The 24383-nt window shown below is 53.1% G+C and overlaps 1 protein-coding gene across 8 annotated transcripts in view; it reads right to left on the bottom strand.

Moving 5' to 3' along the window:
• LOC136556566 (microtubule-associated protein 4-like) overlaps window positions 1–24383 on the bottom strand; it is a 68415-nt gene that overhangs the window by 36100 nt on the left and 7932 nt on the right. For 6 of the 8 annotated variants that reach the window (XM_066549877.1, XM_066549907.1, XM_066549899.1 and 3 more), the window contains 3 exons: window positions 22686–23687; window positions 21591–21734; window positions 20766–20912 (listed from right to left, as the gene is read on the bottom strand). In XM_066549877.1, the coding sequence (XP_066405974.1) occupies window positions 20766–20912; window positions 21591–21734; window positions 22686–23687 (1293 nt within the window). Of the gene's footprint in view, window positions 1–4947; window positions 6893–20765; window positions 20913–21590; window positions 21735–22685; window positions 23688–24383 lie in introns of those variants that run through there. The other 2 variants (XM_066549924.1, XM_066549915.1) reach the window with 1 other exon arrangement.

Raw genomic sequence — 24383 nt, forward strand, 5'->3', positions numbered from 1 at the left:
GGTGTACATTTTCCTTGGTTATCACAAACTGAGAATAATCAGATGTCCTCTTTGCCTGCATTTGCCAAAGCTAAGGCTCCAGGATTGTTAAGCCTCTATTTGTACCCCAGCAAGGGCAATCCTAAATCAGAACAACCTGAAGTGCCTCCCCCATTTATCCAACAGGGCATGACTGGAGTGATGAGGCTGCTGTGAGTAACAGCTCCCATCACAGTGACCCACCAGCAAAACCAGCCCTGAGCTGCAGCTGTCTTAGGCAGGGCATCCAGGGAGGAACAGACACGAAATGGAGCCCAAATTCCATTTCAGGCTGGCCCTAAAGCTGCTCTGAACGTTGGTGAAACCCCAGAGAATCTCCAGGTGCCACCTGAGCTTGGGCACTGCTTGGGCCAGGGGACAAGGGGATTCACAGGGTAATTTCATGGAATTCAGAGATTCCCAGACTGGTTTGGGTTGGGAGGGACCTTAAAGAGCACCCAGTGCCACCCCTGCCATGGCAGGGACACCTCCCACTGTCCCAGGGTGCTCCAAGCCCTGTCCAGCCTGGCCTGGGCACTGCCAGGGATCCAGGGGCAGCCACAGCTGCTCTGGCAATTCCATCCCAGCCAGGAATTCCCAATGTCCCATCCATCCCTGCCCTCTGGCAGTGGGAGCCATTCCCTGGGTCCTGTCCCTCCAGGCCTTTGCCCAAAGCCCCTCTTCAGCTTTTCAGTGTCTGAAGGCATAAAACTGTCCCACACTGTTCAAAATGTCAAATAAAGACAGTCCTGCCTTGGCACACCCAAGCACCAAGGTGTCACTAATGATCCAATGAATCCCAGGGAGGTTCCCCAGTATCCCCCAATCCCAACCAGGCACAGGGCAGCTGCAGTCACTTCTGTCTTTTCTCCCCTATGACAAACCCCATTTCCTGTGCTAAGGAAAGCACAGGACCCCACCACTGCAGTGTTGGCTTTTTCCAGGCTTTCTTACTGGGCTGACATTCCCAATCCCAGCACTCACTTAAATCAGTGCAAACCTGAGGCCAGGGCTCTCACACCCTCACTGCTGCTGGGAGTCCTGGATTCTGTACTCATCTAAACCACAGTGTTCTGCTGGAAAAAAATCCTTCAGGAGGCTGGGACTTAGGCTGGACTTCATGGAGTACCAAAAACCTGAGCTGGAACCCAGGATGGTTTCCTGATGCAGACACTGAGCTGCTGTTGGGTGTGACAGACCCAACCTGCAATTCCTGGTGTTCCAGAGCAGAAAACGTTACAGGGAGAGGCCAAGGGAGTGAGAGAAGGCAGAAGGTGAAGGCAGGGCTGAAGGACATCACTGCTGGCAGTGACACTGCTGGGGGTGACACTGGGTACAAATAAATGCCAATAAATCCCACAACACTCAGGTGCCAAAGCTGTCCTCATGCTGGGAACAACAGGGCCCCTTGGCCGGGGAGGTTTGATTCCTGAGGGAGCTGGGCAGGTGCTGGGGCTCAGCTCTGATCAGGACTAATCTGCAGCCAGGATCTCCTGGCTGAAAATACCTGCCCTGGGCACGCCAGGGCTCGGAGCAGGAGCGCCTTGGGGGCAGCTTTTCAAATGAAATTAAACTAAAATTAAACTACATGTGCCATCACCAGGGGGGCTTTAAGGTCCCTTCCAATCAAACCATCCTGGGATTCTGTGATTACACCAACACCCACCTGTCTGCAAGGAAGAAAATTGAGTTTTATGTACGATTCTACTAATTCTTTCTATTAAAAGAACACAAGAGGAGCAGATATTTAGCAAAAAAATCCCACAACCCTGGCTGGGCAGAACCAAGGAAGTCTGCTTTAAGTGGAGATACCATACAAATGATTTGGATCAGGCTGCACAATTCTTTAAAGTATTTTTAGGATGATAAAAGGTGCAAGTGACAGAATTTGCTACCCCAGGTGTGAGCACTGAGGTCGGGGTGAAGAGACAGAGCAGGCAGAAGAAGAGAGGGGTTAACAAAAAGCAGGAAAAACCCTTTTCTGTCAGATCCAATGGATGCACTGAGCACTCTGCCCGGTGAGAGGATGGAGAGCTGCAAGGGGAGTGCTGAGATGAGGCTGATCAGATCTCAGGAGAGGAACAGAGCGTGAATGAAATGCACAGGAGGGTTTAGCACCAGCTCCACCTTCCAGCCAGCACTGCCTGCTGGGGGAGTTATTTTTACTATAACCACCTCTCTGCTGAGTAACAGGGGAGAGGGAAAAACCCTCAGCACACAAAGTTGGAAAGCTTTTCAGGAACATCTGAGGAATTTCTGTCTGGTTTCTCTTGCGTCCTGAAAATCCTCTAAACTGCACATATAGAAAACATTTTGTTGCTTTTACTGCTTTGTTTGCCCCCAGGAGAGGATAAACCCAGAGATTAAAGGAGTAAAAACTACAAAGGGTAGAAAATAACTTCAAATTCTATGATACTGATGCCTGTGAGAGCTCTGCCAGCTCAGTTATCTCTGTATCAGCTCACCCAGACCTGTGATTGTAAGGACAACAAACAAGCTTTCATAATGAAGACTGCAAGAGCAAAATTTTAAACCAAATGCTAAAAAACCCTTGGCAATCTGAATAAACCATCTGCAAAGCACAACCCAGCCAGAACACTGGGTGCACTCCCATCTCAGTGACCTTTCCATCACTGATGCTCAGCCCCTCTGGGGAAAACATGTCAATCCACTTCAGATGAGGTTTTAAATGTTTTGTCTGATTTAAAGATCCCACAGAGCTGTGCTTTCAAACAGCTGCCCCTTGAGCTGGACAGGATTCAACAGCCAAGCCAAACTGGGGGTCCCAGTTGCCCAAAATGTGAACCTTGTTGCTGATTTGTCTTGGAATTAAACCTTGGTGTCAGGGCAGGTGTTGGCAAATCCCATCACCCTAAAAAAAGTGGGACATGGAAAGTGTCAGCAAACACCATCACCCCAAAAGAACTGGGATGTGAAAAGTATCAGCAAACTCCTAAAACTGTGACATGAAAGATGTCCCATCAAACCCCAAAAAACTGGCACATGAAAGATGTCAGCAACCCCCCAGAAATCTGTGACATGAAAGGTGATGGCAAGCCCCTTCACCCCGAGAACTCTGACATGAAAGGTGTGCACAAATACATCACTTTTGGGGTTTTTTCTGCTCCACATTTGCTGTCAACACCTCTTTACTCCTGCCATGTTTCAGTTCCCAAGACAACTGATGACCCTCTCATGTTTGGGTACGAAATCAAGCCCAGGTGACCATGGAACACGAGGGTCTGACCTGAGCCCAAGGGAACATCCCCAGGTGTCCTGTCCAGCCTTGGCTCGAGCCAGGACCTCCCTGGGAGCACCACAGGGCAGCCAGTGGCTCCCACCTGCCTGCCAGGAGCTGACAGCTCTGCTCAGGCTCCAAGGATTAAAATCTGTCCCTGGAGCCAACCGTGAGGAACCAGGGAACACCAAGAGGATGGAAAGGGAAGAATCTCCCCACCCTCAACACTCCATCCCTGGAAGTGTCCCAGGCCAGGCTGGATGGGGCTTGGAGCAGCCTGGGATAGGGGAAGGTGTCCCTGGGATGTGAAAAGTACCAGGGTGGCATTGGATGGGCTTTGAGGTCCCTCCAGCCCAGCCCATCCTGGGATCCTGTGGCTCAGTGAAAAGGTGAGACACGTTGGCACATCACAGCAGGGAGTTTGTACTGCCCAAATGCTCCCCAAACATGAGACTGGCAGCTGAAGCATCTAGACAGGTAACTGGAGAAAGCAGAACTCTCTTTATGCCCAGCAGTGCTGAGTGACCAATGGCTGCAGGGCCATGCCCAGAGCCCAGTGTGGGCAGCGAGAGCCGCCTGAGTGACCATGGGGTGTCACTCACACACCACAAACCCAGAGGAGAACAAACCCAGGGCTGTGTGAGCACAGCCCCTTGGGGCTGCCCTGCCCCGCTCAGAGAGCTCAGCTCACCCCAGGAGTTTTGGGGCTGCACCTGAGCAGCTCACTCCCCTGCACACCTGAGCTGTAGCCTCCCCTCCCTCGACAACGTGACACTTTCCATTTCACATCAGCCCTCCCAGCCGGCTGCAAAAGGATGCAAAAATTCTCTTGCAAATCTTTTGTCTTTATCCCCTGACACATTTTCTCTCCTCTCGTTAATGCGGGCGACAGACAAAGCACAAACACCGTGGTCGCATCCAAAATCTGGGAAAAAAGCAGGTTTATTGCTGGCTGGGGCTGGCAGGGGGGACACAGAGATGTTGTTCCAGGCGGGAGAACAAAGATTAACTACTCTTCTCACAGATTTTAAATCCGGGAAGAGTGACCTCATACACCACAGCACCATTGAAACAACAAACCCCACAGAACACAACAAGCTGCTATTGACCCTTGGAATGGGAACGGCTCCATTCAAACAGGGGGTTTGGGAAAGAGCTTCCAGAAAGTGACAGAGAAATTCCACTTTGAATTTCAGCACCGGGAAGAGCTTAACTCCATAAATCATTGCACCCATCGCTCTTGTGCTCCCCTCAAACAGAGTGCCAGAAGCTTATGGGAAAAGCACAACCCGCATATTTTTTTGGCAGGGGCTGAAAGGGTTTAACTTTGCTGTCACCCTGCTCTCACAACAGAGCTCGTGATCTGGGGTACCTCTGCTCGGGGAGGTGTGGCAGGAGGGGACCCGGGGGAAACTGGCGGGGACCCCTGTGGATGCCACGGATCTGAAAATCCATCGCTCAACTTTAGGATCCCGACAACCCATTAACAGCTGCTGCTGCACCAGACGCTGAGCAACCAGCCAAGCAATTAATTTTCCCCTTTTCCCCTCCATTTCTATCCGTACAGACCCATCCTTTGTTCTGCCTGCCGAGCACGGCGGTGCCGGGCTCCCAGGTGCGCTCTAAAGTCACTCGGCACTTCCCAGCTCCTGTCCGCTCCCTGCCCGGAGAGGTAAAAATTAGTAACATACCATCACGTGGTGAATCCCCTTGCTTGGGAGACGGAGAGCTCTGCACATTGCTGACCTCGATTTCTTTCCTCTCCAGAGGAGCCGTTTTGCCGGGCTCCGGCTCGGCGCCTTTGCCTTTGGGAGCATCGAGCCCCGGCGCTCCATCGCCGCCGTCCCTCTTGTCCCTCTTGCCCGCCGCCTCCTGCCGCTCTTTGTCCTGGCTGCCGAGCTCGGGGATCTGCTCCAGCTTGCTGTGGAAGGCGCTCGGGCTGCCCAGCTCTTTCTTGAGCGAGTTGCTGCCGTTCCACTCCTCTCGCTTCTTGGCGGCCGGCTCCTCCCGCGCCGGGGCCGGGGGCTGCGCGCCGGGGCCGGGGCTCGGCGGGGCCGCGGGGCCGCCCAGGGCCGCCTGCTCCTCCGCCACCGTCAGCGAGCGCTTCATCGGGGAGCTCGGCTTGGCGGCCGTGGGGCTGCGGCTCTGGGTCAGGCTGCTATTAGGAGAGAGCAGCCCAGTGGCGACGTCTTCTCTAAGCACCGGCTCAGGGTATTTATCGGCCAGGTTAAGGGTTAGGGGCACCGACAAGTGAGAGCACTCTGACATCGCACGCCTCATCGCCTTCCTCTGGTGGGCAGCCCTGGCCAGCAAACTGCCCTCAGAGCCCAGCTGCTCCTCCATCTCCTCCTCCAGCTCGGGGCTCTCGCTCAGGTCACTGCTTTTGGACTCGTCCTGGGCCAGCTCCACGGTGGTGGTCGGAGGGGCCGCTTTGGCTGCGGGAGCGGGGGAAGAGAGCCCGCTCTGCCCGTAGCTGTCGTTAAGCACCCCCAGGACACAATAGCCGGGGGCTCCATCTTTTTTCACGGCCGCTTCTTTAGACCCCGAGTCGTTCGGCAGGATGGGCTGGAAATTGGGGTTCCAGACGCTGATTTCCTGCTCCTTCATGAATTTGCCGGCATCGCTCTCCGGCACGGAGAGATGGGGCAGCTTCGGCTCCGGCTGGCACTTGGTCTCCATCCCAGCCTTACCCACGGCTTTCTCCTGGTCGGTGATGGCTTCATTTTTACCCAGCCCGGGAGCGGCTTCTTCGGCTCCCGCCTGTCCCACGCGGAAATCGGTCGCTTTAGGGTTCCCGAAGTTGCCTTCAGCAGAAGGAAAGGTTTCCGAAATCAGGGACCAGCTCTCAAGGTGACCTGCAGCCGCCTGGTATTTCTTGCCCGGCACCTCAAATTCTCTTTTGTCTTTCTGAGCTATTTTTAGCTCTTTGTCTAGTTTTCCCTCGAAGAAGCAGAGCTTGTCCTCATCCGTGAAACCGGCGTTCTTAACGAGCCCGTCCTTAATCGGTCCCCCCGAGTTCACGTTCAAGCCAATCTCGTTAAGCTTCCCCTCGGTCCTCTGCCACTCGAATTCGGTTTTGCCGAAGTCTTTCGGGGACTCCATGCGGTGGAAGGCGGCCGGGAAGCTCTCGGGGCTCTTGCCCTTGCCCAGCGGGCTGTACTCGGGCTGCTGGTTGGAGAGGGACATCGCGGCGGCTCCGCGGCTCCGCTGCAGCGCTCGGCGCGCCGGGCTCGCTGCCGTGACGACACGGCGTGCCCCCGGTATTCGTGACAAACCCCGTCCTCCCCACCCCCTGCGCCGTCGCCTTCACTTACTGCAGGCAGCCACTAGTTCAAAAGAAACCGGCAGGTTGCATCCTTTTGTGGAGAATCCTCAGGAATTCACTTGGGGAAGGCGAGCGCCCGGCCCTGGGCTGAGGCTGCCGGGGGTTTATGGGCTCAGGGGAAGGGTTTTGCTCTCAGCAGCCTTTGGGGGGTCCTGACACGTCTGGGGGGATTTCAGCCTCTCCTTTTGCTCTGCCAAGCTGTGCTGTGATCGATGCTTTGATCGGTATCAGTTCCTGCTGATGAGCCATTCCAAGAACACGCAGGACCCAAGGTCAGCGATTCCCCCACAAAGCAAACCAAGCACGGCCCCCCCAGCCCAGCCCCAGCAGCACAGTGCAGAATGAGCCCTTTCAGCACAAGGGCTTTGTTTTCTGTGAATTTTAATATATTCTTCTGGAGTCAACAGCTATCACAAGTCCTGCTGTAATGAGGATTTCACAATTCACAAACTGCATCGCTCCCGTAAGCAAGAGGACAAAGCTGAAAAGGATGGGATGGGATGTGTTTGGAAAGGTCCTGGAGTCTCAAATACAGCAAGATTCATTTTCATTATATATTTCTGAACACAAACATATCTTACAATATTTTTAGCTGATTTAAAGATGCCATATATATGTGTTTTGAAACAGCCTGTTTGGGTCCACAGAATTTGCCAGACACATGCCCCAGCTGACAAAAATACAAACTTCACTGCTTGTTGACCTGGTTGCAGGTGGATTTTTTCTGTCACCCTTCATCCACACCAGCACTGCACACTTTGTGTTGATCCATCCCAAGCCAGCCTCAACACCTCTGATGTGCCCTCCTCAGCCACCCCTGTTCCAGCAGCCCCACAGGGCTCCTCCAGCTGGGAGTCGTGATTTGGGCACCACTCCCCTGGATAAACTGGGCTGCAGAGGCTGCATTAGCACCAAACTGCAGATTCAGCTTTTATTCTTAAGTGTCTGGTGCAGCTTAATCCTTGACTGAGGCAGATTTTGCTCTCTGAGCCAGGGTCACGGCACATGAACCATCCCGGATGTCACCGCACTCCACTCTGGAGAAAATGTCCTCAGAGCTCATGGAAAAGGCCTCCCCTGCTCGAGTTGAACTGAGAGAAATGTATTTTTATACCCGGAGCCTGCAAGTTCCACTACGCCCCCTGAATTGAACCTGCTGTGAGAAATGCTACAATCCACACATTTATCTGCTTGTATTTAAGCTTGGGATTTAAGGCACTGCTATATTTAAAAACAATGACTAAGGAACTGTAAGTTATATGAATCTTTCCTGACAGCCTCTAATTAACCAGAATAGTTCCACCCACAACCTTCACTTCTCAAAGAGCCTCAACAATTTTTCTCTGCTTTAAAATATTCCGAGGTGTCTTGCTGTGGGAAACGGGCTCTCAGCTCACGGCTCGTGCTCTCCCTCCTCCCTGATGTAGGACTAATGTTTGCAAGCACTTGCTCACTCTGAAAGTACTGACTGTGCTCCCCAATCTGGCAGGCCCTGAGTTCCTCTAATCCTGTGTAATTACTGTTATTCCTCCATTGCTCACTCAATCCAAACCAAGGTTTTTTTACAGGAAATCTCAATCCACCAGAGATCCCTTAAAGCACTTCCCCAGGAGTGAGGGCAGCCCTGTAAAGCTCTCTGAAACCACCTAGGAGCTTTTAATTTCTTTTTTTTTTTTTTTTTTTGCACTTAAAAAGCAAATACCTACCCTTTCTAACAGAGGAGAGAACCCCCTTTGATTTTGGGGCTGGTACTTCAGAGCCTGGGATCATGGCAGGGATTTGCATCACAGGGAAGAAAAGCCTGACTCCATGTCAGTGCACAGCCAGTAACAGCCTCTGCTGCTGCCTTATTAAATAATATTTTCTAATGCAGGAAATGAACCACAGTCAATACCTGGGATGCTCAGAAGCAGGAGAATGCTTAGCTATGAAAAATCTCCAAAGTCAGCCAGTATTTAATCTCTCAGGACATTAATGGAGGTAATGCAGAGTTCATCCACTGAGAGCTTCCCAACAGCCTCCTCCTGCCCAGAGCATGCTGCTCCCAGAGCCCTGCCCAGCTCCACTGCCCTGGCCTCTATCTTCTACCCAGTCCGTTTCTTTTAATTTCTATTTATGAATATTCTGCCTCTGAAGCTGTGCCATGGTGCTGGTGCAAGGCCAGGAATGGCCACTCGCTGTGACCAGCAGCTCTCCCACCAGAGCTTTGCTCCCTGGTTTTTTCCTTTAGATTCCCATAAACCTTAAGTTCTCTGAAGAATTAAAAGGCAAAGTGGTCAGTGAAGATGAGCCAGAAGGGTGGAAGGATGTTCAGATACAGAGTTGGGCAGATTTTGACAGGTGACTCAAGTAAGGGAGGGTCTCACTGGAGCAGAGCTGGGTTGGAACGGAGAGTCAGATACCCTCACAGGAGCTCCACCACTGCTTTTACCCTCAGCTCAACAGGGAGGAACATTTCCTACTCTTCAAGTACCAAATCTGGGGTTTCCCTCTCCTCTGGGCTCTCCAGCACCCTTCATGCCAGGCAGGAGCAGTGACACCATTACAGGATCCTGTAAATCAGGCCCTGGTCCAGCTCTGCACGTGGAGCTTCCCTCACTGCCTGAGGGTCCCACTCCCTCCCAGAGGTGACAGAGCCTGCTCTTGAGGATGAAGGCTCTATTTTGCCTGTTCACAAGGAGGAAGGCTCTATTTTGCCTGTCCACATCCTTTTAACCTCATTAAACCCTGCTCTTGCTTGCCAGAGCTGACAGGATCAGCCTGGGATGCTGAGCACGCCCAGCCCAGTCTCAGTCCCAGCACCAACCACCTCTGCAGGCACTCAGATCTCCTGGGGTGCTTCCAGTGATCCCTTTGCAAGGGCAGCCACCCCAAGGGATGCCTGAGCCTTCCCTGGGCTGCTCCAGGTGGAGCTGGGCTGTGCCAGTCCCCGGAGCAGGCGGAGATCACTACATCCCACGTCAGCTCTGGTACCCAATCTGCAGCCTCCCAGCCTCAGCAGATGAATCAGCCTAGTGCTTCTATTTTTGCTTCACTCCTGAAGCTATTACTTATCCCTGCTAATGCTCTGGGGTTTTTGGGTTTTTTTTTTTTCTTTAATCTAACACAATCGTTTCTGTGCAGCCTCTTGCACTGGTTTCTAAGGCAACATCACTTTCCAGGATGATGAGCTCCTCAGTGCCAGCATGGTTGGTGTGGTCTCTAATTAAGAGTTATTAGCAGGAACAGCAATCAGAGCAGGCAGAGCCACGAGGACATGCTCTGTGTGCCCAGGAACATGGGATTTACACACCCTGCCCCCTGTGCTCATACACACACACACACACACACACAGGCTGTGGAACCAGCCCTGCTCAACTCACGCTTCACTTCTTCCCACAGGCTGCAGGATAAAACTGGAATATTTAGGATTCTGACCACCAGAACCTTGATCTATAAGGTTAACATTGCAAAGGTGTGGAGTTGTACAAACCTTAAACACAGCCTCATGTTTTACAGGATGGGTCATTTACAGATCAAATCCTGCTTTAGAGTTTACATCAAAAACCAGAGATCAGCCAAAACCAGCTACCAAACACACTCAGAGTGTTTCCAACTCAATATTTGCTTATTGTGGGGGTATTTCATAGTGGAAACCGAGCAGAGGCAACACAAAGTTCACCAAATGATGCACAAGCCACAGACTGGCAACATCAGCCAGGAAAAGAGGTTTGGAATTCAGATTTCCCAGAAAGTTACACAGCACCACTAAGGAAATGCGGTCAGCAGCCTCAGCCTGGCAGACTCTGCAGCCAGAAGTGGATTTGTTTCACTCCCAGCTTTTCTTGAAAATCTGAGAGTCAAGGATGAGCAGGAATATAAAATAAAAGAAGATGAACCTCAGGAAGGCTGGCCCAGGACCAGCTCCAGGGGAGAGCTGGGCATGGCTGCATCAGCAGGAGAGGAACCAGAACTGGTGCAGCAGGGAGGGAAACCAGGGGCATCTGCAGTGGGATCAGCTGCTCTGGGGAACCTCAGAAGAACACAGAGCTGTGGGGTGGGGCAGGACAGGACAGGGAGGGGGGATTTAGATGGGATATTGCCAGGAATTCTTGCCTGGGAGGGTGGGGAGGGTGCCCAGAGCAGCTGGGGCTGCCCCTGCATCCCTGGCAGTGCCCAAGGCCAGGCTGGACATTGGGGCTGGGAGCACCTAGGACAGTGGGAGGTGTCCCTGCCATGGCAGGGCTGGCACTGGATGAGGTCTGAGGTTCCTCCCAACCCAAACCATTCAGGGATTCTGTGATCCTGTGGGATCAGAGACCCCTGAGCACCCAGCACTGCAGAGCTGCACCTCTGGAAAAACATCCTGTAAGCTCAGCTCAGCTCAGCTCAGCTCAGTTTTTAGCCAGGGACAGAAGCAACACCTCCCCAAAGCCTTCTGTTCAAGCTGAACCAAACTCCCAGCAGGGCCAAGGGCAGGAGAGCAGCCCAGGGCCAAGGTCCCCTCTCAAAGCCAAGTGACACTGCCAGAACTGCCTGGTGACACCACGTGGGGCTCAGTTCCCTCACACACCCCCTGGGATAATTAACAGCCCTTTAATTAATGACCAGCCTGCAATATGATGACTCTGAGCATTTCCAAAGCATTATTAGAGCACCTCTGTTGTTACCAGCTCCTGCACACAAGTGCACGAGTGCTGATGATCTCAGGATGACTGGCTGCACTTGCACATCCTTCAGCCCCTGCCCTGATTAACACAGCCTTAATCAGCTGATGAATTCCTGTCAGACAAACCCAATTACAGTTTGGGGTCCCACAGGAGAACTACAAACATGGCATGACTGAAAGGTTACTGTGCAAATGCTAGACCCACTTAAAATAATGGAAACCAGGCAGGGAAAGAAAATATTTACAGCAAGAGCTTTACTGTGGCTGCAAAAGCAAAGCAAATCCTGTCATTAGACAGGGATGGGCATTTCTTGCTTTTAAATGGATTTGATTTGCACACAAACTGTTGAGAAATCTGCCCTGCATCCCACAGGGTGACCGTGGCAATGGGCAGCACGGCAGCCTGGCACGGGCTGGGGACAGGAGGCAGCCACAGGGATGGGGATGGATGGGGGGAAGAGGGATCCAGGCAGGAGATGAGCACTCCAGCAGCCCCCAGCCCCCACTGGGGGCAGGAATTCAGGAGCAGACTGTCAGCACCACAGGGTGGTTGTGCAATGAGCACTGGGCTGTGGAGCTGGCCCTGGGCTGAACAGCTTATGCAAATCAAAATCCATAAGAGGATACAGCCCCCAAACACTGAAACAAATTAATTTCTTTTTCTAAAATCGACTATTCTTCAAGGACTGATTGAAAAAAAAAATCTTCTGCAAGTGTCCCTTTGAAATAGAGCTTGAGGAGCAGAGGGAAGGGGGATGTGAGCAGCAGATCAGAATCCAAGAGCCCAAGCCTGGCCCAGTGAAAACTTTCCATCATTCCCCCCTTTAACCATTCCCCAGCACCCAGCACCTCCTTGGAAATACAGAGTTGAGGACCCTGACTGCCACCTCTAATTCCCAAACTGAGTTTTAATTCACACAAGAGGCACCACAAAGGTTCAGTCACATTGTGAAGGCTGATAATGCCTGTGGTGTTTCTGTTATCAGCTCAGCTGCCTCCTGACATTAAAAGGTATAAAATAATTTTCCAGGAGGCTCGGGGGCAGTTTTTCCAATGGCAACAACAACAATGAGAAGCTGAAATAAACCCAAAAGAGGGATAAGGGATTAAATTTAAGAATTGCACAATCAGCCTTATAGCCAATGTTCCTTAAGCTGCACAGTCAAAAATAGAAAAAAAATAAAATTACACAAGTGTGCAAGGCCTAATTTACAGGAGATGGATCCAACTCCCATCAGAGAGAGGGATCTGCAGCATCACAGTTGCCATGACTCCCGAGGGAGCTGCACCACAACCCTGGCACTGATTTTAGCAGCACAGACAGGAGCTGATGTTTTCAGGGAAGCATCCTGTTATCCTGGAACACACAGTGTAGGACATGGGAGCCTGGCTAAAGAGATTTCATCACTGAACTTCAGCAGGGGGTCCTCCAAAATGCCTTAAAATGGGAGCAAATCACTGCCTGCCCACCAGGGGAAAGAAACAAGAAAGATGCAGAGGGACTGGGGACAAGGCACGGAGGGACAGGAGCCAGGGAATGGCTCCCGCTGCCAGAGGGCAGGGATGGGTGGGAGATTGAGAATTGGGAATTCCTGGCTGGGATGGAGTTCCCAGAGCAGCTGTGGTTGCCCCTGGATCCCTGGCAGTGCCCAGGCCAGGCTGGACAGGGCCTGGACCACCTGGGACAGTGGGAGGTGTCCCTGCCATGGCAGGGGTGGCACTGGGTGCTCTTTAAGGTCCCTCCCAAGCCAGACCATTCCAGGATCCTGTGAGGGTATCAAGTGTGCAGCAGGAGCCTCCCAGTCCTGTCTGACAGTCACAGGGGAGGTGTTGGCCAAGGAGTGGCAACAGCTGAAGACACAACCCCCCTGAGCATGCCATTGGTACAGAACAGGAGCACAAACAGGCACAAGGAGGGGACACAGTCCCTGTGACACCTGGAGTTCCACAGAGATCTCCTGGATCCCTGCAGCCCTGCCCAGTGGTGTGCTGCCACCAGCAGCCCTGAAATGGTTAAAAACGTGTGGATGTGGCACTGGGGAATGTGGGTCAGTGCTGGCCCTGGCAGTGCTGGGGTTAAAGGCTGAGCTTCTTCAACCTGAACAATTCCCTGATTTCTGCCATGAACAAGCACAGTCACCTGGCCAGGGATGTCAGCACCCTTCCCCTCCCTGGGTGCTGGCCTCAGCTCGGTGCCACTGGGGTGGAATTCCCTCTGCAGGCACTTCCACACCACTTGTGCCAGCTGAGGGACCCAGCCAGGCCCTGGGGGTGTTTGCAGCTCTGCAACAGCTGCTCCAGGAAGGGCCAGCACAGATGGAAATGGAGACAAAAGCCTCAGTCATGGATCTGATTTGTGGGCAGGGGCTGCCCAGGGAGGGTTGGATGCCCATCCCTGCAACTCCTGGAGGTGGCACTCAGGGCTCTGGGCCGGGGACAAGGCTGGCAGTGGGCACAGGACTCCAACCTTAATGATGCTGGGGCTCTGGGGTGGCAAAGCACCTTCAGCTGCTGTGGGAACACAGCACCAGGAGCTCCAAAACAAGCTCAGCCCTGGAACCATGGAAGCTCCTGAGCTGGGAGGGAGCCACAGGACCACTGATGCAACTCCTGCTCTGCACAGACACCCCAAAATCCCAGCCTGAGCATCCCTGAGAGCGCTGCCCAAACGCTCCTGAAGCTCTGGCAGGGTTGGGAATGTGCCCATGCCCTGGGGAGCCTGGGCAGGGCCCAGCACCCTCGGGGGAATTCAGAGCTGGGCACTCTGAGCTCCTCTTAAAACCCCAACAAACCAACTGTTGACTCCACAAAGTGTTGAAAGGAGGAAAGCAATGGAAGGTTATCAAAGCCCTGAGTAAACTGACATCAGGACAACTTCCAGGTGCAAAGTTTGTGCCAACTTACTCACAGGCTGCAGTGCTACTCTGAGCCAGGACTCCTCCAGTCCGTGCACTGTTACCTGTGGCTTTTCCTTCAAAAACTCCTGGCAGACAATGGAAAGGCTTGGAAGAAATGTTGGTTTTGTAAAAGATGCTGCCTTCAGCTTTCCCTTTGTTTTGTTGCATCATGCACCAAAGAGCACCACTTCTGCAGGCACAAGTTCATGCAGAGAACACCACTTCCACTAAAATAGAACTACTTCAGGTTATGCAACACTCATTAAAATTACAAAACCTCTCAAAAACCTGAGCAGCATGTTAAGGCACTCTGGAGCTCGGGGTCTGGTGAGTTAGTGGCTGCATCATGCAAACTGGCAGCAAGAAACTCTGCAGGAACAGCAGCAAACTTCCATGCCTGATGACAAGGCACAAATGGAGAGCACCCGAGGGCAGGGATAAACTCCCCAGCCCATCTCAGCAGAGTGGGGTTCACAGAGATGCCAGCTCCTTCTGAGGAAGCTTCAGAATGAGCACAAGTACAAGAATATTGGTAATTTCATCTCTAGCCGTATTTCAAAATTTCTAAGAACTGGATTCAGTTCTGTGGGATGAATTCCAGCTCATTTCCTATGAGCACAGGGACCTTGTTGCCTGGAGAACAGCCAGGATGCCAAGTCCTGGATGCTGACCAGCCCATCCAAAGTCTCCTAAGAGGGATAAAATCCCAAAATTTACATCAGTCCCACCATTGTTTTGTTAGAGCTGCTTTGGAAAAGGTTTTGATTCTAGAAGGAAACACATTTTGTGGATGAAGAGGCTCAAGGAGGCTCAAGCCAAACCAACTGCAGGAGGAGAAGGGGATGCAGTTGGTCTGAGGTGGGATAAAGCCAGACCCTGCCAACAGCAGGGACCCAGAGCACTCCCTGCCCCTGGCATCCTCCATGCCTGAGCAGGGCCAGGGGACACTGCCACACCCAAACCCTGCACACACACCAGCCCTAACTCAGTCCCCACGGCTGCCCAAGGCAGAGCCCGGCACTCGCAGTGGGTGCCAGCTGTGCCCTTGGGGATGAGCACTGTGAGCCAGCAAGCAGCCCCAGCAGCCCTGAGAGCAGCCAGCACCCCTCATGCCACGCTGGATGCCCGCTGGGCTCATGCCAGGGCAGGAGGGCAGGCAGCAGGCCCTGGCACACGCACACACCTCGGTCCGGCCGCCGGGGCACGGCTCTGCCCGCCAGGGCTGGCACCAGGGCTGGCACCCCCCGCGCCTTGGTGGGTCTCATGTAGCCCTTGAGCTGCTCTGCTGCCTTCACTCTCTCCTTCTTTGCCTCTCTCACCACTTTCTGCTCTCCTTCTTCTTCTGTCTCTTTAGCTGGGGCTTGAGACTCCTTCTCCTTCGTTGTGTCCTGAGATTCTTTTTCTTTGGCTGTGCCTTGAGATTCCTTTTCTTTAGTTGTGTCCTGAAATTCCTTCTCTTTAGTTACTTCTTGAGATTCCTTTTCTTTAGTTGTGTCCTGAGATTCCTTCTCTTTAGTTACTTCTTGAGATTCCTTTTCTTTAGTTACTTCTTGAGATTCCTTTTCTTTAGTTGTGTCCTGAGATTCCTTCTCTTTAGTTACTTCTTGAGATTCCTTTTCTTTAGTTGTATTTTGAGTTTCTTTATTTGTGTCCTGAGACTCCTTTTCTTTGGTTTTAGCTTGAGAATCCTTTTCCTTGGTTTTCTCTTGGGGTTTATCCCCCTCAGCCTTTGACACTGGAGCATCCTTCAGGAGAGCAGGGCCCTCCTCTGCAGGCTGACAGGGACCTTTTTTGCTCTCTTTGGGCTGTTTTTGGGTGGTTTGGGCAGCTGTCCCAGCAGCCTCAGGCTCAGTGCCCTGGTGTTGGGGTGAGCTCTGCTCATTCCTCCTGTCCCTGCCCTGCTCAGCCCCTCCAGCCTTCCTGTCCTTGCCAGCTCCTGGCACACCCACAGGTGTCCCTGCAGAGGCTGGGGAGATGCTCCCTGTGCTGCCAGGTGTCCCTGCAGGGGCTGGGGACCTCTCTGTGCCCTTCTCTGCACAGCACACGGTGGCCTCTGGTCCTCCTGTCCCCTCAGCAGCTCCAGAGGCTGCTCTGTGTTTTGGATCTGCTGCCCCATGAGGAAGCTCTGAGGGAGCCTTTACAGTGTTGTGCTTTGTATCAGAGGGTTTTATTTCTTTATCATCCCCCTTTGTATCAGTGGGTTTTATTTCTTTATCATCCCCCTTTGTATCAGTGGGTTTTATTTCTTTATCATCCCCCTTGGTATCAGTGGGTTTTATTTCCTTATCACCCACTTTTGTATCAGTGGGTTTTATTTCCTTATCATCCACCTTTGCCACGGGACAAATGTGACTTTTGTCCTCGGGCTGGCCACCCTGGGAACCAGCCTCTCTGCTCTTCCCACCTTTCTGGGAAACCTCTTTTCCAGGTTCTTTGGGCTGCTCGTGAGATCTCTGGGCCTGCATCTCCTTCTTAGCACCAGCTCCAGGCTCTCTGCTGCTTTTCTCTGCTTCCAGAGGAGGAGGAGGAGGAGGAGGAGGAAGAAGGTCCTCAGTCCCTGCACCCCCCTCTCCCTGCTTTAGGAGGCCACAGGGAGCATCACCCTCATCCCCAGGGCCACTTGCTGGGCTCTGGGACATGGATTTCAAGTCACTTCCTTTATTATTCCCAAGTCTTTGAGGGCCAGTGGGAAAGTTTTTAATGTTTCTGTTTTCATCTACAAGATCTGTGTCTCCCACCCCACATTCCAGCCCAGCTCCCACTGCAGGCTGTGCCTCACTCCTGTCTGGTTCTGCCTCCAGAGGAACAGGCTGCCTGGAGGCATTTTTAGCCTTTTTACTGCTTCCATCATAGCCCCTCTTTTTAGAGCTCTCAGTGACTGGGGCCAGGCTGGGATCTGACACTGCTGGATGCTCTGGAATAGGATTTTTATTCCTGCTGCAAGGACTGGCACCTCCTGCCTCAGGTTTGTCCCTGACCTCCAGGCCAGCAGGAGGGAACATCCCTGCTCCTGCTTTATGCTCCAGCAGAAAAGGCTGCTGGGGGCCAGGCTCCCCCTTTCTGTGCTTCTCTTCCCCACCTGTGTGTGACTTCCCTGGCTCCAGAGGCAGAGCAGGAGCCTGTGCCTTGGCAGGATCAGGCAGGTGACCCAGCAGCACCTCTGGACTCCTGGAATTCTCTTTGCCCTCCTCAGACTGAGTTTGTTGAACATGTCCCACTGCAGGGAAGACACCTGGCTGCAGCTCAGGACTCTGCTCAGCCTTTTTGCCTTTCCCATCTCTGCTTTTACCCTTGGGCTTGTCCATGCCCAGTTCCCTGGTGGGACTGTGCATCCCTGCCCTGTGCCCTGGGGCTTTATCTGCTTCCTTCCCTTTATTCACAGGCCAAGTTTCCTTCATTTCCAAGTGTCCTTTCCCTATTTCTGGCTCTGAAGTCTCTTTTTTATGGCCTGAAAGATTTGGCTGCTCAGAGAAGCTCCCAGTGCCACCCTGGATTTTGGGCTTCCCCAGCTCCTCCTCCAGCCTCTCTCTTTGCAAACCAGGCCCCTTCTCCTCAGCCAAGCTCATTTCCTTCCTGCCTGCAGCCACCTGCTCCTGCCTGCCTTCCCCCCCAGCCCCCAGGACAGCTGCCTGCCCAGAGGGGCTTTTCTCAGGCTGCTTCCTTCTCCCATCACTGCTCCTCTTCCTGGGTTTCTCTGCCAGCACTGGCGCATCCGAGCTGAGCCCAGCAGCTCTGGCCTCTCTGCCTTTCCCAGCCAAACCCACCTGCTCTGTGGGGCTGATGGTGGCAGCCAGAGCAGGATTTTTGGCTTCCTCTCTGCTCTTCTGCAGCAGCAAAGCTTGGTCTAAAGCTCCCAAATCAGCTGTTTCACCTTTCCCAACATTTTCTTTCGGTTTCTCCGGTCCCAGCTCAATTGGCCTCTGCATTCTAGCTGCATTTTCCTGCAAGCCCCCAGCAGGGACACAGCCCTGCTCTCTGCCCTTATCACTGCCCTCCTTCACCTTATCAGCTCCCTCGGGAAAACTCCCTGAGACCACCTTATTCTCAAAGAAAGGCTGCTGGGAAAAGCTCCTTTCCCCCTTTTTGCTCCTTCCGTCGCTGCCTCTTTTTTTGGGCTTGTCTGCAGGCCAGGCCTGTGCAGCACTGCCTGATGGGTGTCCTCTGGCAGGAGGAACAGCCTGGCCATTCCCAGGATAAACTGTTTCCTTCCCAGCCTCATCTGTCCTCGCTCCATCGGTGGATTTGCCTCCATCCTCTGAGAGCATCACCTGCTCTGAGCAGCTTTTCATTCTTTTGCCTCTCCCTTCACTGCGCTTTTTCTTTGGCCTGTCCGTGCCGTGTGTCAGGCTGGGCTCTGTCCCAGCCTGCTGCTCACACCCAGGGACTCCTTTCCCCTGCTTTGGATCTGCTGCCACCCCCCTGGCCCCTGCCTCGCCAGGGCTGGGATGTTTGGGGACACCCTGGGCCCTGCCCTGCCCAGCTGGGACTTCCCCAGGTTCTGGTGGAACAGGACCAGGAGCTCCAGGAGCGTCTGTTGGGCTCCTCAGTGCTCCCCCTGACCCTCTTTCCCCTTCTCCAGCTGCCTTTGGCTCTGCAGGGAGCTTGTCCAGGGCTGCAGGCTCCAGGTGAGGCTGTTGGAGGGATTCCCTTTCAAGCCCTTTGCTTTTTTCCCACTTTTTCTTGGCGGCTGTTTCCAGGGAAGGCTGGACAGAGTCACTGGGTGCTTCCTGCCCTGGAGATGGGGATTTGGGCTCCTTGTTTTTATGGGACAGAGGCAATTCTGAAGGTTTGGTCTGTAAGGGAGCTCCTGCTGTGCTCAGATTGACCTTCAGCTCGGCACCTTTTGACTCCTTGTCCTCCCTCTTCTCATTTTTCCTGGGGAAGTCTCTCTCCATGGCCTTGCAGGGTCCCTTGGCTGCAGCAGACTCCTGCACCTCAGTGTGACCCATCTCTTTGCTGTGACCCTTAGACCCCAGCATCCAGCTGGCAGCTCTCCTTTCCTCTGGCTCCATCTCCTCCCTGGGGCTGCCATGCAGCTCACTGGATTTTGGGCCCTGCTGTCCTGGGGCTGGCACAGGGGAGGTGTTTTTCTCCTCCAGGATATGACTCCCAGCTGTTATTTTAGCCTCCTGTGGCACATCCAGAGCTCTGCTCCCAGGGGCTGTTCCAGGACACACGGCTGGGTTCTGCCACTCCACCCCACAGGGAGCACTCCTGGCACCTCTGCAGGTTCCATTCTCCTCCCAGAACTCCATCCCTCTTGGCAGCTGGTTTCTCCTTTGTTTGGGTTTCTTTTTCTTTTTCTTCACCATGGCACCTTCCAAATCCCAGTTTTCCTGGGGGGGATCTCTGCAGCTCTCCACAGGCTCCATGGGGACACTGGTGGCCTTTTTGTGAGGAACCCTAGAGCGAGGGGATGCTCCAGCACCACAGCCAAGCTCCACTGTGGAACAGGGGTCTGCTCTGGGCTCAGGACTCTTCTGCTGTGGGACACCTACAGGATGCTCCTCTGGCACATCTGTGAGAGGCACTGGGGCAGGTTTTGCTCTGCCAAACCCACGGTCCCTGGATTTGGGAGCTTGCCTGACTTGTGCAGTGGAAAGACCTGGAATACAGGAAGCCTGCTCAAACATCGAGGCCACTATTTGCTTGATAAAAGAAATAATAAATATATTCTCTATGTGGCTGCAGCCCTCTCAAACAGGCCCTACAGGCAGGATTTCCCACTGGAACCACACCAGAGCCACCTCAGGAGGGCTGGGGTAGGTATTTACCCCAACACCTGTGTGATCTACCCCAAATCCATCCACCAGTGCTATTTAAACACAAGTCTGACACAGGCTCTTACCCCACCAAAAAGCACCAGTTCTTGCAAGGACATGCCATTGCTTTTTAAAAATGCATTAAGGATCCATTTTGTCTCAGCAAGACAAGATCAGAGAGAGCCTTTTTATATCTCTAGCTGGCATCCTTCCAGAGTGGGAAAACAGAAGTTTAGTGGGAAGATGGGAAGAGAGATGGGGGCAAGAGAGCCAAGTTTCCCCAGCAGCCAGGGAGGAAGCAGGGGGAGGCAGAGCCTCTGTGCCAGGGTCACCTGCTGTGTCCCTGGGGATGCCTCAGGGGTGAGCAGAGCAGCAGTTGTTTGTCACTCAGCCCTGGCCCACAAATCCTCCTCCACACCAAGTGTGAGCAGCACCAGCCCCTCTGGAGGCTGGGTCAGCGGAGCAGGAGAAAATCACATCTTCCTTTGGCAATTGCACAGCTCAGCTGGGAAGGAGATCCTCCCTGGGAATATCCTCATGAGAATTACCAGTCCTTTGCAACACCAAAATAAAAGCCAGTGCTGATGGCAGAGATGGGAGCTCTGCAATCCCCCAGCACAGCTGTGAGCCAGTCCCAGTGATAAAGCACTCAGAGCACAGGGATTTGGGCTTTTAGTTTGAATGTGAGGGGAAAGAGCCTTGGAGAGGGCAGGGATCCGAGGGGAAGGGTGAGCCCAGCACCAGGAGCACTGAGAGCCACACAAAGACATTTCTGCTGGCCCAGGGGGCCCCACAGCCAGGAGCAGAAGGTGAAGAGTTCCCAGAGGAGGCTTCCATGAGGAAATGGAATTATTTTTTGTTATGATTTCTGTCCTACCTGTGGGCTCCTGCAGGGTTTTCCCTTCCTGAGGTTCTGCGTGTTGTACGTGGTTGTGCTCAGCCTCCTCCTTCTGTGTCTCACCATTCTCAGCAGGAGCAGATTCTTCTGGAAGGTCTTTATTTTCTAGTGCTTCTTTTGCCTCAGCTGGAACATGAAAGACAGGAACAGAAAGCTTCAGGTCTCAGGAGTGAGGCAGCCTGCAGCTAAACCCCAGCCCTTGCAAAGGGGTTAATTTTGTGTTTAACAGGAATGAGGTTCATGAGACATGGCTGGTTCATCCCCTCACAATCCCATTTCAGTAGCACTTTTATACCTGGCAGATGCCAAGGTGGGGGTAGAACACGAAGCAGGGGCTGTTTCAGGGCTTTTAAGCACAGGGTGAGTGTTTGTTTGGGTTTTTTCCTCTTTGTAATCAGCCCAGTTCAGACTATCCCAGCTTCCCACTGGGAATTCAAATCCAGAATGAACTCCATTATCAGCCTGGAGTCTCTGGCTAATGCTGATCATCTTGTATTCATCTATACCTTCCAATACATCCACACAGCCACCACAACATTCCTCACTCTGCATAATTACAGCCAGTTTTCATTTGTAAGGCATAATTACAAGGGAGAGCAGTTCTCTCTGTAATTAATTTTATTTAAATTTTAACTAGAAAGGGAAACGATGACAGGCCTTGGTACAACAGCCGTGCCGGGGGAAGGAAAGGACGAGTCCTGTGCCTGTGCCCTGTGTCAGCAGGCACTGGAACCTGCTGGGGCTGCACTCTGGAGCCTGGCCCTGCCTGCCTGGCCAGAGCTGTGCCCTGGCTGCATGTCCCACCTGCTGCCTCCGGGGGCTGCTTGCTTTTCCCGGGAATTTCCTCCTCCCGGGGGCTCGGGGGAGGTTTCCTGTCCTTCATCTCCTCTGAGTGATCCACACAAACTTCTGCGACTTTGGATTCCGCCTCCACCTTTGCTGTTGCTTCTGTAAATCGAATGTAAAAGAGTAAAAATTCCTGGTTTTAAATATAGATCAGATTAAATTAGATAAAATTCACTCCCTCGCTTAATTTTTTATCTTCTGTAAGGAACTGAAGGGTTTCCTCACTTTCAAAACCTGATTTTTAGGATCTTTCTACCTTCCTGCATTGTCTTGTACTTCCTCTTTCATTCACTCACCTGGGCCTCTCAGTCTCTACATTCTACTGGGTTGTTGGTTTTTTTTTTGGTTAAAACTTCTCTCTTGAAATTTATCCTCATCATTAAACTAAAGAGTATTAGAAGGTAAGAAAAAATATCTCACTCCAACCCCATCCACAACCAATCCACATATGCTGCCTCTGCCCAGGGCTGCTTGCTGCATTTTAGTAATATAACTATAAAATAAATAAAATTTTGGAGAGCAGTTTTCTCTCCAGAGGGATGGTGTCCCTGGAGAAATCCACACAGCACAGCAACCTGCACACGGAAAACCAAACACGCCCTTCCCAGAATTCAGCACCTACAGGCATCCAAGGAAAGGTCCCAGAATTATCAACTAAGCCTTTTAGGCTCTTCAGAAATTGTTTTCAAGAACCTCTGTTTGTCAGCTCTGTGTCCCACAGGATCTGGGAGATTGCAGGGAGAGCTGAGGGTGGTGGTGACACAGAGTCAAGCACCAGCAGGGATGAGCCAGCACCTCCCCATGGCTGTCCTCAGACCACTCAGCACTGCTCAGAATAGTAAATGACAATTTAAAAATCATTAAAAACCTCTAGTTTTATGTTTTGTGAGTGAAGAAACCCCGTGATCCATTTTCTGTGTCTCCTGAGAGCAGAGCTGAGCTCTCCTCAAGGTGCTTCACCCAAAGCCAACCAACACTGGGCTCCCTGACCTCAGAGGCCTTTTCCAACCTGAATTACCCATGCCTGGGGTTCTGGGATTTGGGCACACTCACCTGCAGGAGCCTTGTCCTGCTGAAGGGCAGCCTCAGATGTCAGCAGCTCCCCAGACACAGCACTGCTGGGGGCAGCTGCAGGGCCAGGCTGAGCTGCCACGTTCCCACCATCCACAGCAGGGACAGGCTTGGCTGGAGATGCAGGAGCAAACCCAGAATCCAGGCCATGGTGATGGTTGACTTCTGCTGCTGGGGCAAATTCTGCATCTGCTGCTGGGCCAAACTCAGAGCCCATAACGTGCTGAGCTTTGTTATCTGCTGCTGGAGCAAATCCCAAATCCAAGGTATGGTGAGGTTCTGTGTCTGCTGCTGGGGCAAACCCCAAATCCATGTTCTGGTGGGACTCCACACCTGCTGCTGGAGCAAATCCCAAATCCATGTTCTGGTGAGATTCCACACCTGCTGCTGGAGCAAATCCCAAATCCATGTTCTGGTGAGATTCCACACCTGCTGCTGGGGCAAATCCGAAATCCATGTTCTGGTGAGACTCCACACCTGCTGCTGGGGCAAATCCGAAATCCATGGCCTGGTGGGACTCCACATCTGCTGCTGGGGCAAACCCCAAATCCATGGCCTGGTGGGACTCCACACCTGCTGCTGGGGCAAATCCCAAATCCATGGCCTGGTGGGACTCCACATCTGCTGCTGGGGCAAATCCCAAATCCATGGCCTGGTGGGACTCCACCCCTGCTGCTGGAGCAAACCCCACATCCACCCCATGGTGGGATCCAGCATCTGCTGCCGGGGCGAAGCCGAGCTCTGTCCCCGGGGTGGACACGTCATTGACACCTTTGGCAGGGCTGGCTTCAGGTGCAGGAGCAAAGCCCCCATCTGTGGCCTGGAAAGGGCTGGCTGCTGCTGCTGCTGCTGCTGCTGCTGCTGCTGCTGCTGCTGCTGCTGCTGCTGCAGGGCTCTGGGGAGCTTTGGTGTCTCCAGCAGGGCCAGCCCCAGCTTTGTCTGCAGGAAGGGATGCGGTGTCGGTGGTGGAAACAGAAGCTGCACCTGGCAGGGACACGGGCACCACAGGTCAGGGAGAACCCCATGGAAACTCCTGACCTGCTGCTTTGTGCATGGGGAACACCAGGGCTCCCTCCCTGTGTCTCCTCCTGCCTTTCAGCACCGCCTCCTCCCCAGGTGTTCCATCCTTACCCACTGCTGCCTGCAGCAGAGCTTCTCCTGCTGCAGCCCCCGTGCCCTGTGTGCACCCCTGTGTGCAGAGGGGCTCCCATCTGCTCCAGCAGCATGGATTGCTCCTGTGCCAAAGCTCCCTGATGCCAAGCAGCTGGCAGGGGGCCAGAGCTGCTGGATGCTCTGCCAGGAGCACATTCCAGCAGAGCCCCAGCATGGCTGGAGCTGCAAGGCACCTTCAAGATGCCCCAGTTCCAGTCCCACTCCCTTCTCCTGGCAGGGACACTTCCCACCATGCCAGGTTACTCCATCCTAGCCTGGGACACTTCCAGCAGCCACAGCTGGAAGCTCCCTGGGAAAGCTCCTTTTCCCCCTACTGCAGGACACAGAAAATGTGGGATCACCTGTGTAAGCCCAGCAGGTTTTCCAGGAGCAGGAAAAGTCCTGATACACTCCAAAGCCACACACTTCATTGTAAACATGGTTTGTGCTGGTGGTGGGGTTTGGTTGGTGCTCGAGCAGGAGCTCTGGCACTTCTGACACAAAATCCTCCCATGAATCACAAATTCC

The sequence above is a fragment of the Molothrus aeneus genome, chromosome 1 (genome assembly GCF_037042795.1).
Source record: "Molothrus aeneus isolate 106 chromosome 1, BPBGC_Maene_1.0, whole genome shotgun sequence".
Classification (NCBI taxonomy): Eukaryota; Metazoa; Chordata; class Aves; order Passeriformes; family Icteridae; genus Molothrus; species Molothrus aeneus.